General features: G+C 49.8%; 1 protein-coding gene across 12 annotated transcripts in view; it reads right to left on the reverse strand.

The window, feature by feature from the left end:
• The window catches only part of LOC122375043 (neuronal acetylcholine receptor subunit alpha-7-like), a 39421-nt gene that overhangs the window by 6895 nt on the left and 19108 nt on the right, over positions 1-13418 (reverse strand). For 4 of the 12 annotated variants that reach the window (XM_043354190.1, XM_043354188.1, XM_043354189.1 and 1 more), the window contains exons 2-8: positions 11284-11423; positions 7210-7254; positions 6139-6248; positions 4492-4672; positions 4060-4132; positions 1738-1932; positions 1186-1380 (exon numbers count right to left, since the gene is read on the reverse strand). In XM_043354190.1, the coding sequence (XP_043210125.1) occupies positions 1186-1380; positions 1738-1932; positions 4060-4132; positions 4492-4672; positions 6139-6248; positions 7210-7254; positions 11284-11423 (939 nt within the window). The remainder of the gene's footprint in view (positions 1-1185; positions 1381-1737; positions 1933-4059; positions 4133-4491; positions 4673-6138; positions 6249-7209; positions 7255-11283; positions 11424-13418) is intronic. The other 8 variants (XM_043354195.1, XM_043354193.1, XM_043354191.1 and 5 more) reach the window with 6 other exon arrangements.

The raw sequence follows: 13418 nt of genomic DNA on the forward strand, positions 1-13418 counted from the left end.
CTGCGGCGCAGAGCTCCCAGATCAAACAGAGCACCTGCCTCCAGCCAGCCAGACAGACAGACAGACAGAACGAGAAGAGATTGAGATAGATAGGGCGAGAAAGAGCGCGCAGAGAAGAGCGACAGAGCGCTGCGCAAGCGACGCGGAGAGGCTACCGGCCTCCGCGGCTCTGTGTCTAATGCCGCAGAGGCCCTACTGAAGCGGTTAATGGTAAACGAAAAGAAATAATTGTGAGCGAGTAAACAAAGCCTAACTCAGATTGGGAGACAGGCGGTGCAAGAGGGGACGACACCGATCAGCGGAGGACAGGGTCGGTGGCCATGCGGGCTCGGCGGCGGACGGGACAGGGGCGGGCGGCCCGCGGCCAGGGCAGGTCCCTCGGGGCAGGCCGGACCGGCCAGCGCTCGTGGCCTGCAACAGGTGCCGGTGTTAACCACACAACGTCTGCGCAGCACGCCAGCGGCCGCTGAGCGGTGGCCAGCAGGCGACACGCGCGCAACAACACTCGGACGCTCGGACACGCGCGTACAAACACACACATAAACGCGAGCGCGAGCGCCATTTCAGGTGTAGTGGTGGGATAAACGAGAAAAGCATGCTCTGACGGAGGTTACCTCGCGCGGCCTGGAGAGCTGGGACGGATGGAGGCGGGATGGACCAGTCCCCGGGAGTGACACAGAGAGCTCGACAGACAGAGAGAGAGCGGGCGACTCGCGCGGCCTGGGGCCGCCGAGCGCTGCCCACCGGCGGTGGAGGTATCACGGCGACAGAGGCAGATAGAGACAAACCAAACATCACCAAAGCCTCTTCTGTGCTCTTGTTTGAACTGGGTTTCACACGTACCAAACATCCCTAGCATTGATTACATTACATCAGCGCTTTGTCAGAGTTGCAAAGTGGTGCACCTCATTGTATGATTCCAACAACCATGAAAGCGCAAACTAATCGCATTGAACTGAATAATCACAAAGGTGCAAGTAAATATTAGTTGCTGAATATGTCCGTAGGCTGCACGCAATAACTGGTGCCTAATGGACCAAAACAGAAGCCTCATGAGCCAGAGTGGCGGCCTGAAGGACCCAAGTGGCCATCTGGGAACTAGAGTGGCTGCCTGAAGGGCCTGGTGGCTGCCTGAAGGGCCTTGTGGCTGCCTGAAGGGCAGCTATGTCGGCGAGCCCGTCCTACCTAGAGTCAGCTTCTCGCCCGAGTCAGGCGGCAGAGTGAAGGCCAGTAGAACCATGGTGGATATCAGGATACCGGGGAGGACCAGGTTGTGAAGGTAGTAGAGCGTTCGCCGACGGATTCTGACTGAGTACGTGATGTCGATGTAGGGTTGAGGGCAACAGGCGTACGATAGCTCATTGCGCTTCCCCGGAATACCTGCAAAACGTCACACATGTGAGCATGCGAGCGATACTTCAGTCGCGCGAACGGTTCGGACTAGCACTGCAGGCGAGGAGGGTGCCAGGGAGGACTTTTGATAATCAGCCACCCAGCCGCAGTTTCAGCTGCGGCTGTTCCGATTTACGCAAGCCGCCACTGGGCTTTCAACTTGATCCTGTCGCCGAACCAGGATCACTGTCAAACGGTATCCGTTTGAGACGAGCCTTAGCCCTTGGAGAATCTCTGATCATGTCTGAGACTGATGAGTTCCCTGACAACCTCCTTCACCCGGGACATACACTCGAGAGAGGCGCGCTCCGACCAGGCCAGACAGCCGGCCGGGCGCCTGTTTACCTAGGCTGAGTTTTTCTCCGCTGTCGGGCGGCAGAGTGAAGCCCAGCACGGCCATGGAGGCGATCAGCACACACGGTACTATTAGGTTGGAGAAATAGTACAACGTCCGTCTTCGGATCAGTATTGTGTACGTTATATCAATATATGGTTGTGGACAACAGGCGTACGAGATTTCGTTACGCTTTCCAGGTACACCTAAAACAGAGGAGAGGTAACAAAACAGAGCATACGTTCAAACACTGGCTCTTATTTATTCTCGGTTATTTAATGCAGAGCTCTAATTGAACATGCAATTATTGATCATTTTAAGAGCTATATTAGTTAATACTGAAACAAAACGAATAGGAAAGTTACGGTTTCTTCCACTAGCTTAGCAGAACAGGTGCACGTACAACATTCAGTGTTCCGATTGTACGCAATTATCACAGCAGGTTTAACGGAGGCACACTTTTTCACTTTATGCTGTCGTCGTTTAAAGGTAGTGTGCCACCTTTGAAAGATTTCCCATTTTATTTTTCCTAGGATAAGAAGCTTCTGTTTTTACCTAATATCGCAAAAAAAAAAATCAAAAATGGGCCTGGAATAGTGCCTTTTTCGCCTAAAAGTTTTTCGGTTTTTAGATATGTATAACAACTGTAGTGGGCTCACCTGCAAACAGGCGTCGGGCAACAATCGCGAATGCGGCGCACTTGTGACAATAAGCAAAGGTCATTATAGTGTTACGACCATACGACGTACGGGAATGAGTTATCAGCTGTCTAATCGTAGACAACACAATGTCGAGCCTTAAACTGTAAGCCCGTATTGGTATTGTTTCTTTTATTTGACTGTCGAACATTATTTATGGTTTGAAATATGATTTTATGTAAAATAATTGATATGAAAAAGCCGTCTTATAAGTTATGACCCCATTTCACCACACGCAAGTGGCAGAAATGGCAATGATCAGCTGACGCATTTTTCTTGGCCGAAGTCAGAGCGCGCGGCCCGACGCACCACGCGTATTTGGAAATTCCGACCTCGACGAGCATCAGAAGCCACCTAACAGGCGTGTTCGAAACCGCAGGAGATGATGATGAACGGGTTTATCGAAACTTGATTGGATGAGCATATCGGTAATAGCGATTTCAGTGTGTGCATTTATTGTTCATAGTGGTGTGAAATGTGGTTGGGGTACGACCGACAACCCGTCGGGGCGAATTTCGCACTGGGGTACTCAAAATTTGAAGAATTTAAGACGTTTCCATGAGTTTTGAAGGTATGGATAAGTTCTAAAAATCCGGTTCTCCTTATCTGGGCCATTAACTCCATACGGTCCAAGAAAGCTGGCACACTACCTTTAACAATATCAAGACTAGGAAGTTGCTATTTAGCATACCTGTTGATATCTTTCTAGTTGAGGTTTATTTGCCATTGGGTCTACAGTGCAGGGATATTTCTATCTCGCACTCCTCTGAGATGCAAAGATAAGAATTTGTTATCTCTGCATCTCTCTGAGATGCAAAGATAAGGTCTCGAGGGTTCATAGCCAAAAATCAAGAGTTCAACTGATGATAGGTCAATAACCGAACGGCATTTTAATGGCTGTTTATAAACAGCCATTACATATACATATATGTATGAAACTTATAAAATAAAACAAACTATTCTAAATCTTTTTTTTACATAGATGAGTACATTTGAATATAATATTTAATTAATTAAGAATAAACCTCAACATAGAAAGATATAGGATTCCTCATGGCTCACTCGTGGAAGATCGGATATCTTTTCCTCGCGTGTTACAGAAAAACCTCGCTCCTTCGTCGCTCGGTTTTTCAGTAACCCGCTTGGAAAAGATATCCTTATCTTCCACTCGGAGCCATGAAGAATCCTCTATACCTGCAACAGGTGATTTCCTGATCAGAGATCATATGGACTGTGCTTGTGAGCTGCTCTGCGTTTTTTGTGTCATACGTACTCTGATTTACGAGTGATAAGAGCGCTAGATAATCGGATAAAGTATCTTAAACTTTGTTCGTTGGATGACGTGATGCTTTTGAGCTAGGCGTAGTAGGTATATATACGGACAAAATGGCAATGTTTTGTCATCTGCTGCTCGGAAAGTGTCAATAAAGACATAAACTGTGAAGTGTTGAAATAGTGGTAGGCGAGACATCATAGCCATGATAGGCGAGACAGGTTAGAGTGCATATAGTCGTCGTGCGAATACATAACATGTATCACTACATGTATGTCGTGTGCGCTTAATTATCTGTTTGCTATGTCGACGCGGTGATGTGCGGTGGGGTGACGCCGGCCCCGCATGGACTGCGATCTCACCGAGCAGGGTCCACTCCCCATTGGGGATGAAGTTGCTGGCATCCCCCTCGTCCGACGGCAGGATCAGGTCCAGCTGGTGACGCCAAACAAGACACACAGACACGCACACAGGGCGTTATGTTTGGTAGTGGTGGATCTCACGCATGGTGACAGGCTGTTGCACCGAAATAAATTTGCTTCCTTGCGTTACCTATGCGAATAATTTTCGCTACGGCCTTGGACATCCCTTTGTGACTGATTGGCAGATGGCAAGATGATAAAATCAGCATTCAAAATAACTTCAGTCAAGATCATTTGATGCTACACCTGTATAATTAATCTCGGATCATTTCCTGACAAAAATGGCGTTGAGAATATGAAAAGCAGTGGGATGCAATTAATCCTCGAAGCCCTGCTCCAAAGCACCTGAGAGGAGAGGGGGCGAGTACTTACCTGCCAACCATCGTACGTCCATGAACCGAATTTCATTTTACACTCCTGGTCATCGAACGGAAACCAGGTGATGTCGATTTTGCATGTCGACTTGAAAATACCAGGAGGTACATATAGACAGCTCCCGTTGTTTTTTAATACCACATTGGTGGGATACGTACTGTCGAACTTCTCGTCCGCACTGAAAGCCACACAAGACAAAGAAACATGCAAATGAAACTGGCAAACATGATCTCAAGCTTCACCCAAAAAGTTACTTAGGCTTGGCTCGAAGTAATCGCATACAGTATTTAAGTCATATAACTTGACTTAGAGAGCTTTAGTGTTCCCAGTCTAGCCTTCGCCCCAGTGTGGGGGGGGGGGGGGGCATATGTTACCACCCTGTCGCGTTTTTTGCGTGTGAATAAAAAACCGCGGCGCGTAGTGCCGCGACGCTTGGGGTAGCTTTTGGTATATCAATTTTGGACAATGTGTGAAATTTTTGACCCCAGGTCATGTCAGGTCAGGTCACCAGGTCAAGTTAACTGACCAAGCCTAAAAAAGTTTATAATCATGTCCAGCCTGCAGTGTTTGTTAGAAATGTTTGAACTTGGTGGATTGCATGCTGTCATGGGCGCCTACAATTTGTATATCTCGGATTTTTTATATCCGTGACCTAAGGTCAGGTCAGTGGCGTGACCTTTCCATTACAAGTCAATGGAGAAAAATGAAAATGCCTCTAGATCCGTGTGTACGCATCGGAACAGTCCAAATATTTCAGAATCACAATGATTTAGTCCACTCGTGATGACCAAGGTGTCATTTTTGCTGATAGCCTCTATAGACAGGTCATCCGAGGTCACTTGAGGCTACAAACAGTTTTTTGCCAATAACTCGCGATTGGAAAGAGATAGAACGCTGGGGATGGTCTCATTGTGTTTTTCTCGTTGAGACGCACCGACTGATATGCAACATGACCTTTTCCGGTAAGGTCATGACCTTGACCTGCGGTCAAATTTTCAAGTTGACCTTTCAAGGTCAAATTATAGTTCATTCGACGCGTCTCGGCGAGGGGAACACGATTCTGGCAATAGAAATGTCGTGGCTTTTGTAGTCGAAAGTTATTGTCGAAAAACACTTTTCGTAAAAACAGCTATTTTTGGAGTTTTTGCCCTCTGGAGGCTAAACCGTTGACCTGAGGTCAATATTGATAATGACCTGTTCAAAAGAAGAGTTCAAAAGCTATCGTTTGCTGTTCCATGCGTTTTCTAGCTACCATAGTTCCTGAGATAGCGGCATGTTTTCTGAAAAATATAATGACAATTGGCAAATTTTGACCTTTGATGACCTCTGGTGAACCCAATATTGTTCTAAGGTGAAAAATGACCGAAATACTTTCAAACGTACGCATTGAGAGCTATCGACTGCTTTTTACCGCGTCTTTCTAGCCCTCTTAGTTTATGAGTTAGAGGTGGGTGGTAACATATGCCCCCCCTCCCCCACTAGGGCGAAGTTGGCTGAGACCGCCACTGGGGCGCGGGCTAGAATATCACCAAAAATCGTTCCAAGAAGGCTCAGTGGGATGTGTCATGTGAGGATTGAGCATGTTCAAATTTGTTGCCAACATTCTAGGAATGCATGTCACACCTCGGCCACAGTAGAACGTACCTGTTGTACATTAGAACATCTGGTTTCCAGATGTTTTTCGGTGGTATCCGGAGGTCCTGGACGCCCCCGTACTCCGAGGCGTTCCACCTCAGATTCACATCATTCCATTCCTGGGTCACACAACAACAGCTGTAAATGACGTACGGGCAGCCTTCCATTGGCAAAGTTGTCAACTGTAGGCTCTTTATCTTTAAAAGCGCACTTATATGAAGACAACAAACACTGACTGGTGCATAGTTGATAAGAGGAGATGGCTGCAAGGGTTATTTCGTCTAAAGCATTTCAACTCGCAAAGGCCATGACAAAACCTAATGAAAATGGATTCAATGCCCAATCTGTCTCATACCTTTTATTTGTAATGGAAGGAATACGACAGTAAAAAGCTTCGAGTACGTAGGTATTCAAAATGAAACCAAAATATACAAATCACCTAAGAGCGAAGATGAGACGGAGAGCAATATGAAGCAAGAAGGGATAAGAGCGGAGGGAGAAAAATACAAAAGTGAAGGTAAATTGGCTTCAATATTCCTCAGACGTGGAACATTGCAATGAAATAAACAGCAGAATCTCGTGGGGAAAGCCATCCCATGCATGCTAAACAAGCAGATGTGCTTGTACTATTCACGCCTTGTGTACCCTGACTGGCCAAAGTCAGGCGATAAAAGTGGTAGGTATAGTGGTGCAGCTAGCAGGGGTGCCTTGAACATCAAAAATCACAACCGTATTACCATTCACATTATTCACGAAATGCACTGAAACAGTCTGCTGACGAAATAACGGATAGTGTGGGTGGCCTGAGACATGCAAAATGTGATGATGCATGCGGGTCTGATGAAGCGACAAGTGCAGGTATGGACTGTTATGAGAACTCACTGCCCACATATGTCAGGTAGTCGCTGCCAAAGAGAGCATTGCCCAACAGAGAAAGGCGATAGCAAAGCTTTTGATAGAAAGCTATTGATCGTGCCACCGGCAGCTGACTTTGAGGAGTCGTTCAGCCTGACAGGTGCGGACGGTCCCGACATGAGCAGACAGCGGTTCCATCTAGTTATCGGCAGGCCAGTCACTTACCAAATTTAACCACACATTCGTAATTAGCAGCTGATTCTTCTCATCCTACGGCGGCGAATTGGAAACAGACAGCAACAGTTTAGAGGACGGTGCGTCAGGTGATAGAGGACTGCAGCCTCCCAACCCACACACCATCATAATCAACAAATAAACCTGTCACACCCCACCCACGTGGCACACACGTGAAGTCTCCTACAGGTCCTTGGAAACAAAAACTGCCATTTAATAATTGTTTTAAAGCTGCCCTCTCATGACTTTAGTCATCGGTGCTTGCCAGTTGCGGCACTGTATAATAGACAGAACGTCAGCCGCCCTTACATCTGCCCGCAGGGCTGTAAATAATCTGCTCACGGCGACGACCAAATGACGAGTTCCACCCAGCACAATATGGGAAGCCGCGCGGCATTCACTGGTATTATACGGAGGCACGAGAAAATCGCTGCTTCATATCTGACAGCTATGCGATCATAAAAGCCTTTCCTAAGGATAACTGCCAAGAGGATTTACCGCATCAAATAGCTATTCATGCATAGAATCTCTCCGGAGGTGGGATCTACCCAACAGCAAAAGATTACATCAGCCATGCTTTACGCAGGAGTCGCTACACCATCGTTAACGATATTATCCAGATCATGCACTTTACCTATAGCTTTGTGCTATTCTTTGTGCTCTCTGAACAAATACACAGGTGGCTCACTCCTGCTACACCCGTCACAGGCACGCCCGGCCCTGTCGGGAGAGCTGGCCGGCCCGGGCCGCGGCCTGTTTCGGCGTGGCGCTCGTGCGCTGATCCCAATAAGCCCATCGTCAGCCGGGAGGTATGGAGCCATCCGGCGGTGGATTGGGCGCCTGCTCCGGCTGGCCGGCATATATCGCCGACCGCGCGCCGGCCGACAGCTCGGAACGCCGAGCGGAGCAGCGGTGGAACGGCGGGCTGAGCAGCCCTGGATCGGCGGGCGTAGCGGAGAGGGGCCGCCGCGCCGGGCGCAGCGGGCCTGAAACGCCGGGTGCAGGTGTGGCTACGGAACCCTGAGCTAAGCGGTGGTGCTATGTGGACCGGCCAACGGCTCCGAAAGGCCTACTCCCACTCGGAGGAGCAGAACAGCAATAGCATTCCACACTCGCAGAGAGAAATGACAGGATGTGAATAAGAGTCACAGAGAACCGACCAACAGGCTCCCACTTATCGCACTGAGCAGCCACAGTACGCGGAGCGACCACCTGCAGCACAGTAATTGCGGGCCAGAAGGCTCCCATATTCTCACAGAGGAGTAGCGTAAAAAAGACTGACCACCGACTCCCATACATCGGCTACCATACACGGAAACGGTACCCAATGGCTCATATACCCGCTGAACAATGACGGAAAGGACAACAACCGCAGCAGTCGTACAAAGAGGCGTGACAGGACGCGAGCCGACCGCAGGCTCTCGACACAAAGAAGCGGCAATATGTGGAGAGACCGACGATTGTGCACGTTTGACTGTCATTATGGGTGATGTAATTAGAGTTCTACTGCAGCTCACTCGTTTAAGCGATGTACGCTGTCTGCTAAAAATGTTGGCAATATTTTACACCGAATCGCTAGACTACCTGTACCTACATTATCTTCCCAAGACCCAAATTAGATACAAGATTAATCAGATTTGGTTAGTTCCGTGTAGAAGCGGATCATATGATATTTATATTTGATTGCTAGTTGCTGTGATCCCGGATCCAGTGCTGTGCTCGTCGTTTATTGGCTCGGCGTCTGCACATGTGATCTCTGTTCATTAATTACATTATTTATATACGACACACGAGCCGCCACATGGCGAGCTGTATTTCCCGGTACATTGCTACCCTCCGCTGTGTGCCAAATTTGGGCTACCTATGCGGCATTCCCCTGTTTGATCTATTTGGCATTTGATTTATCATATGGCCTGGGTGGCCGATTCTGTGAGAGCTGTCAAAAAGCAATCCCATCACATCCATTAGCTCGCTTAGCACTACAACACTTCTTGTGAGGTCTTAGTCCCCCGCCAACTCCTGTCGGCCTGTATCGGCCTATGTTGGCCTGTATCGGCCTGCACCGGCCTGTATCGGCCTTTTTTGGTCTGTGTCGGTCTGTATCGGCCTGTGTCGGCCAGTGCAGCTCTCAGGGAGCGGGGTCGGCCTGTGTCGGCCTGTATCGGCCTATACTGGCCTATGTCGGGCAGTGTCGGCTCTGCAGCTCTCAGGGAGCGGTGCCGGCCTGTGTCGGCCTGTATCGGCCTTTATTGGCCTATGTCGGGCAGTGTCGGCTGTGCAGCTCTCAGGGAGCGGTGTCGGCCTCTGCAGCTCTCAGGGAGCGGTGCCGGCCTGTGTCGGCCTGTATCGGCCTTTATTGGCCTATGTCGGGCAGTGTCGGCTGTGCAGCTCTCAGGGAGCGGTGTCGGCTGTGCAGCTCTCAGGGAGCGGTGCCGGCCTGTGTCGGCCTGTATCGGCCTATATTGGCCTATGTCGGGCAGTGTCGGCTGTGCAGCTCTCAGGGAGCGGTGTCGGCTGTGCAGCTCTCGGGGAGCAGTGTCGGCTGTGCAGCTCTCGGGGAGCGGTGTCGGCCTCTGCAGCTCTCAGGGAGCGGTGCCGGCCTGTGTCGGCCTGTATCGGCCTTTATTGGCCTATGTCGGGCAGTGTCGGCTGTGCAGCCTCTCAGGGAGCGGTGTCGGCCTCTGCAGGCTCTCCGTCGGGAGGCAGTCCCCGCGGACCGGGGAGGAGGAGGCGGCAGCGCGGCCCGGCCCGGTCCGGAGCCACCGTCGCCGGCTCGGACAGGTCGATGGAGGCAGCGGCGTCGGACGGCGCCGCGAGCCGAACCGAGCGGCTGACCGGTGCTCTCAGAGCCGGAGTGCCAACACGACACGACCGAAACCGGCCGGTAACACGCTATCTGACATCAACGCTCAGTCTTCGGCACAATGGGCACCACCGGACGGAATGCGAAGCGGTGAGAAGGTTGTTAGTTGAATATTTGAAAGAGACTTTTTTAATTAATAAGGAAAAGAAGCCGCTGTAAATACATGAATCTACGGTCATCACGCTAAAAATATGCATGGTAACATTAACGATATTCATGAGCTGAGTGCCGACTTATCCTGTGTTTTCCAGCGACTTTTCCTCACTTAATTACAACATAAATTGCATGCACGGTATGATCATTATTACCAATTGTGAAATACAAAAGTAATATATAGTGCACCATGTATAATGATCGTAATGAATGCCTGTGGAGGGGAAACAGCATGGAAAATTGATAAAAAATATAATGTCAGTGAAATAGAAACGTGTCAAAGGATGCGGCTTGATGTCTCAATCCGTCTGCCGTCCATCTGTCTACTGATCTGTTTCCATGCTGCAATTTTATTCGTTACGCTCGCTGCCATTTTACGTCATGTGCTTTAGCCAGCCCCGGTGTCATTCTCTCCGCCGAACACCCCCGCCGACTTGGGCCGTTGGTTCCTCGTTTGTTGAACGTAATGAAACGGCAAATCTGTCTCACACAGCCCTGTCGCAGCCATTATTGTGTAGTTTATGCCACACATGTGACTGCTCCCGGGGAAAATGGCCGCTCCAGCTGCTAACGGCGCAAAAAACGGTCCCGCGTGGGTGTAGATTAGACGGTGTTGGGAGGAGAAAAGAAAAGGAATATTGTTAGACGTTCACGAATGAAATGTCCAGGAAACGGTTATTTTGAAATTTAAAAAATGAAAAGTCCTTGCTTGTGCGATATAGGTAAGTCGTATTCAATGGATGGGCCAGAATTGTCTTGATTATTGGTCGGATTCTCTTGCAAGCATAATATCATTTAGCACTCTATTCTATTTATTTCATTCTGATGCTACCAAAAGAGATTACACTTTATAGTCTCCTTCACGTCATGAATCTGGAAGATCAGCTATTTATGAACCATACGCGTTCATGTCTCCCTGACAACACATGCGTCTCCTCATACGCCTCGCCCATGCACGGACCGTGAGTGTGCATCACGGGGGCCCCTGAGGGAACCCTTGACCCGGGGTCAGACCCTCTGCGCGGTCCTGCCGTCCGATCGTCACTCACCACGTCAATGATCTGCTGTAGTGTGAGCCCGAAGCTGACCACCAGCGGTTCAGACTCGTTGGCCACCGGCCGCTCCAGCACATTGTAGTTTTTGAGCAGGTCGTTGAGGATGCGCTTCTCATGCGGCCCCTGGACCGTACCTGAGGTCAGAGGTCAAGGTCAGCGTCATGGGTTGTGTCTAAGGCCTCTAAGGTGTCTGAGGTATCTAAGGTGGGCTGGTTGGGGTATAGTGTTACTGTGTCAGTAGGGGATGAGGGGTGGGCTGTGGGATGGGATGGTATGATACGGACAACACGGGGTTGGACTGTTTGGTGTGGGCAGAGCCACCACGCTATCGTCGGAAATTCGCTGCGACAGTTTAGTTTGAGACTCTGTGTCATGGTGGACCACTTCAGCAAATAACATCATGATGTAATAGCTTGTTAAAGCACTGATACACAGTCAAGCACACGACACTATTGCCGAAATGCGGCTCGCAAACAGAGCCTAAGAACACACGACATTTTTGCTATACTTTTCAAACACAAAGTACCCTAATTATTGCCTTTTTATATCATCTGTTTATTTAGCACTCGACATTTCAAAGCAGCTGGCTTTGGTATGTTTGAGAAATTATCATCAACTTCGTCAACAGCTGTTCGGCCTGCATTTAGAAGAAGCAGAAATTGTCAGCCAGACTCATATATTTACAATGGAAATTAGACTACAGCTGGAGCCGTCATAGCAAAACAAAAATTATTGTCTCATCAAATCACTCTGACACTGATTTCCCTCCCCTCGCACACAAACACACACCGTTCAGCTGCACAGTGCACATATCTCTCCGTCGGTGTCGACAGCCTAGACTGCCGTACTCTCAGCTCTGACCTCCCTGAGCAGCCCTCGTACCATGGCATGGCGCTCCCTGAGCCGACGGACGTGACAGCCATTCATATTTGGCGGCGTGTCGACTGAACCGACTCCTGGGCACCCCGCTCTCCGGCGGCGTGACGTCATGAATGATAAATGCACCGGTGCCTGACGCGCCCCTGAGAGCGCTATCAACGACCACACTCCGAGCTAGATCCACCGGGAGCCCGCTGCTTAGAGCGGTCACGTTTCAGATTTGGACTCCAGTGAGTGATTCTGGAACTACGCTTTAGGTGGTTTGTTCGGTTATAGGGGTTGTTTGGAAAACGGTATCCATCATAGTGTGCAGTGTTGAGTCTGCCAACATAATTTATTCGTGGTTTGATGCATGCATAGGCATGGACGAGCGATGAAAAATGCATTGTCTTCTGTAAAATGATTTACCTTTTCCATTGCAATTCGACTGATTCGCATCGAGCCATCCTGATCCATCAAATCCTATCTTTCCCTGACGCGCCGGTCCACACTGCAGCTTTCGTCGCTGGAGTATAGGCTGCGCCGCAGTACCAGCGTGTTGTGCGGTACAGTCTACCCTCCCGTTTCGAACGCTGTGAGCTGCCGGCGGATAGCGACATTACAAAAAGGGAGAAAGCGGGGCCAGCAGAAGTGGTGAGTGGGAGCCGGGAGGGAGACACGAATAGACAGCAACAGCAAAGAGGGAGCGGCATGGGGAAGCGACGGGGGAGAAGGCACGACGCGTGAGGCAATCGGAAGTTTGCGTGAGCATCTGGCCCTGTCAGTATGTAATCACCGCCCGTCAGGCATGGCGTGCTGTCTGTGACAGACTCTGCTGTGAGGCGAGCGTCGATAATTGGATCTTGACGTCGACTGAAGTCGGCCGAGCTCAATATCAGCGTCTGTTGTGACACCGTTCAGAAACTACGTGTAGAAAAATAACACCGTGTAGGCGTGTAGCCTACATCCAAGCTAGCAGCACTTCTCCCCTATGCAGAGAGTGGCTATAAAATCTGTGCTGCGGCGAAGATAATGACGGCGATGAGGACGTCGGTGATGATTTCGCCAAGCCCGCTCTCAGACCGGCGGCGGCAGCTATCAGCCAGTTAATGCCGGCAGCCTGAGAGGGCGCTCCGACTAAAGCTCCACTTCCCCGCTCCTCTCGGAACGCCCCGTGCCGGCTATCGGCCGTCGGTGCAGAGTCTCCAAACTAGCCCAGATGGAACTGTATGTACTCCTGGTGGCCCTATCACTTCTGATATCAGCTCCCA

The sequence above is a fragment of the Amphibalanus amphitrite genome, unplaced genomic scaffold (assembly GCF_019059575.1).
Source record: "Amphibalanus amphitrite isolate SeventyFive unplaced genomic scaffold, NRLGWU_Aamphi_draft 001764F_arrow, whole genome shotgun sequence".
NCBI lineage: Eukaryota > Metazoa > Arthropoda > Thecostraca > Balanomorpha > Balanidae > Amphibalanus > Amphibalanus amphitrite.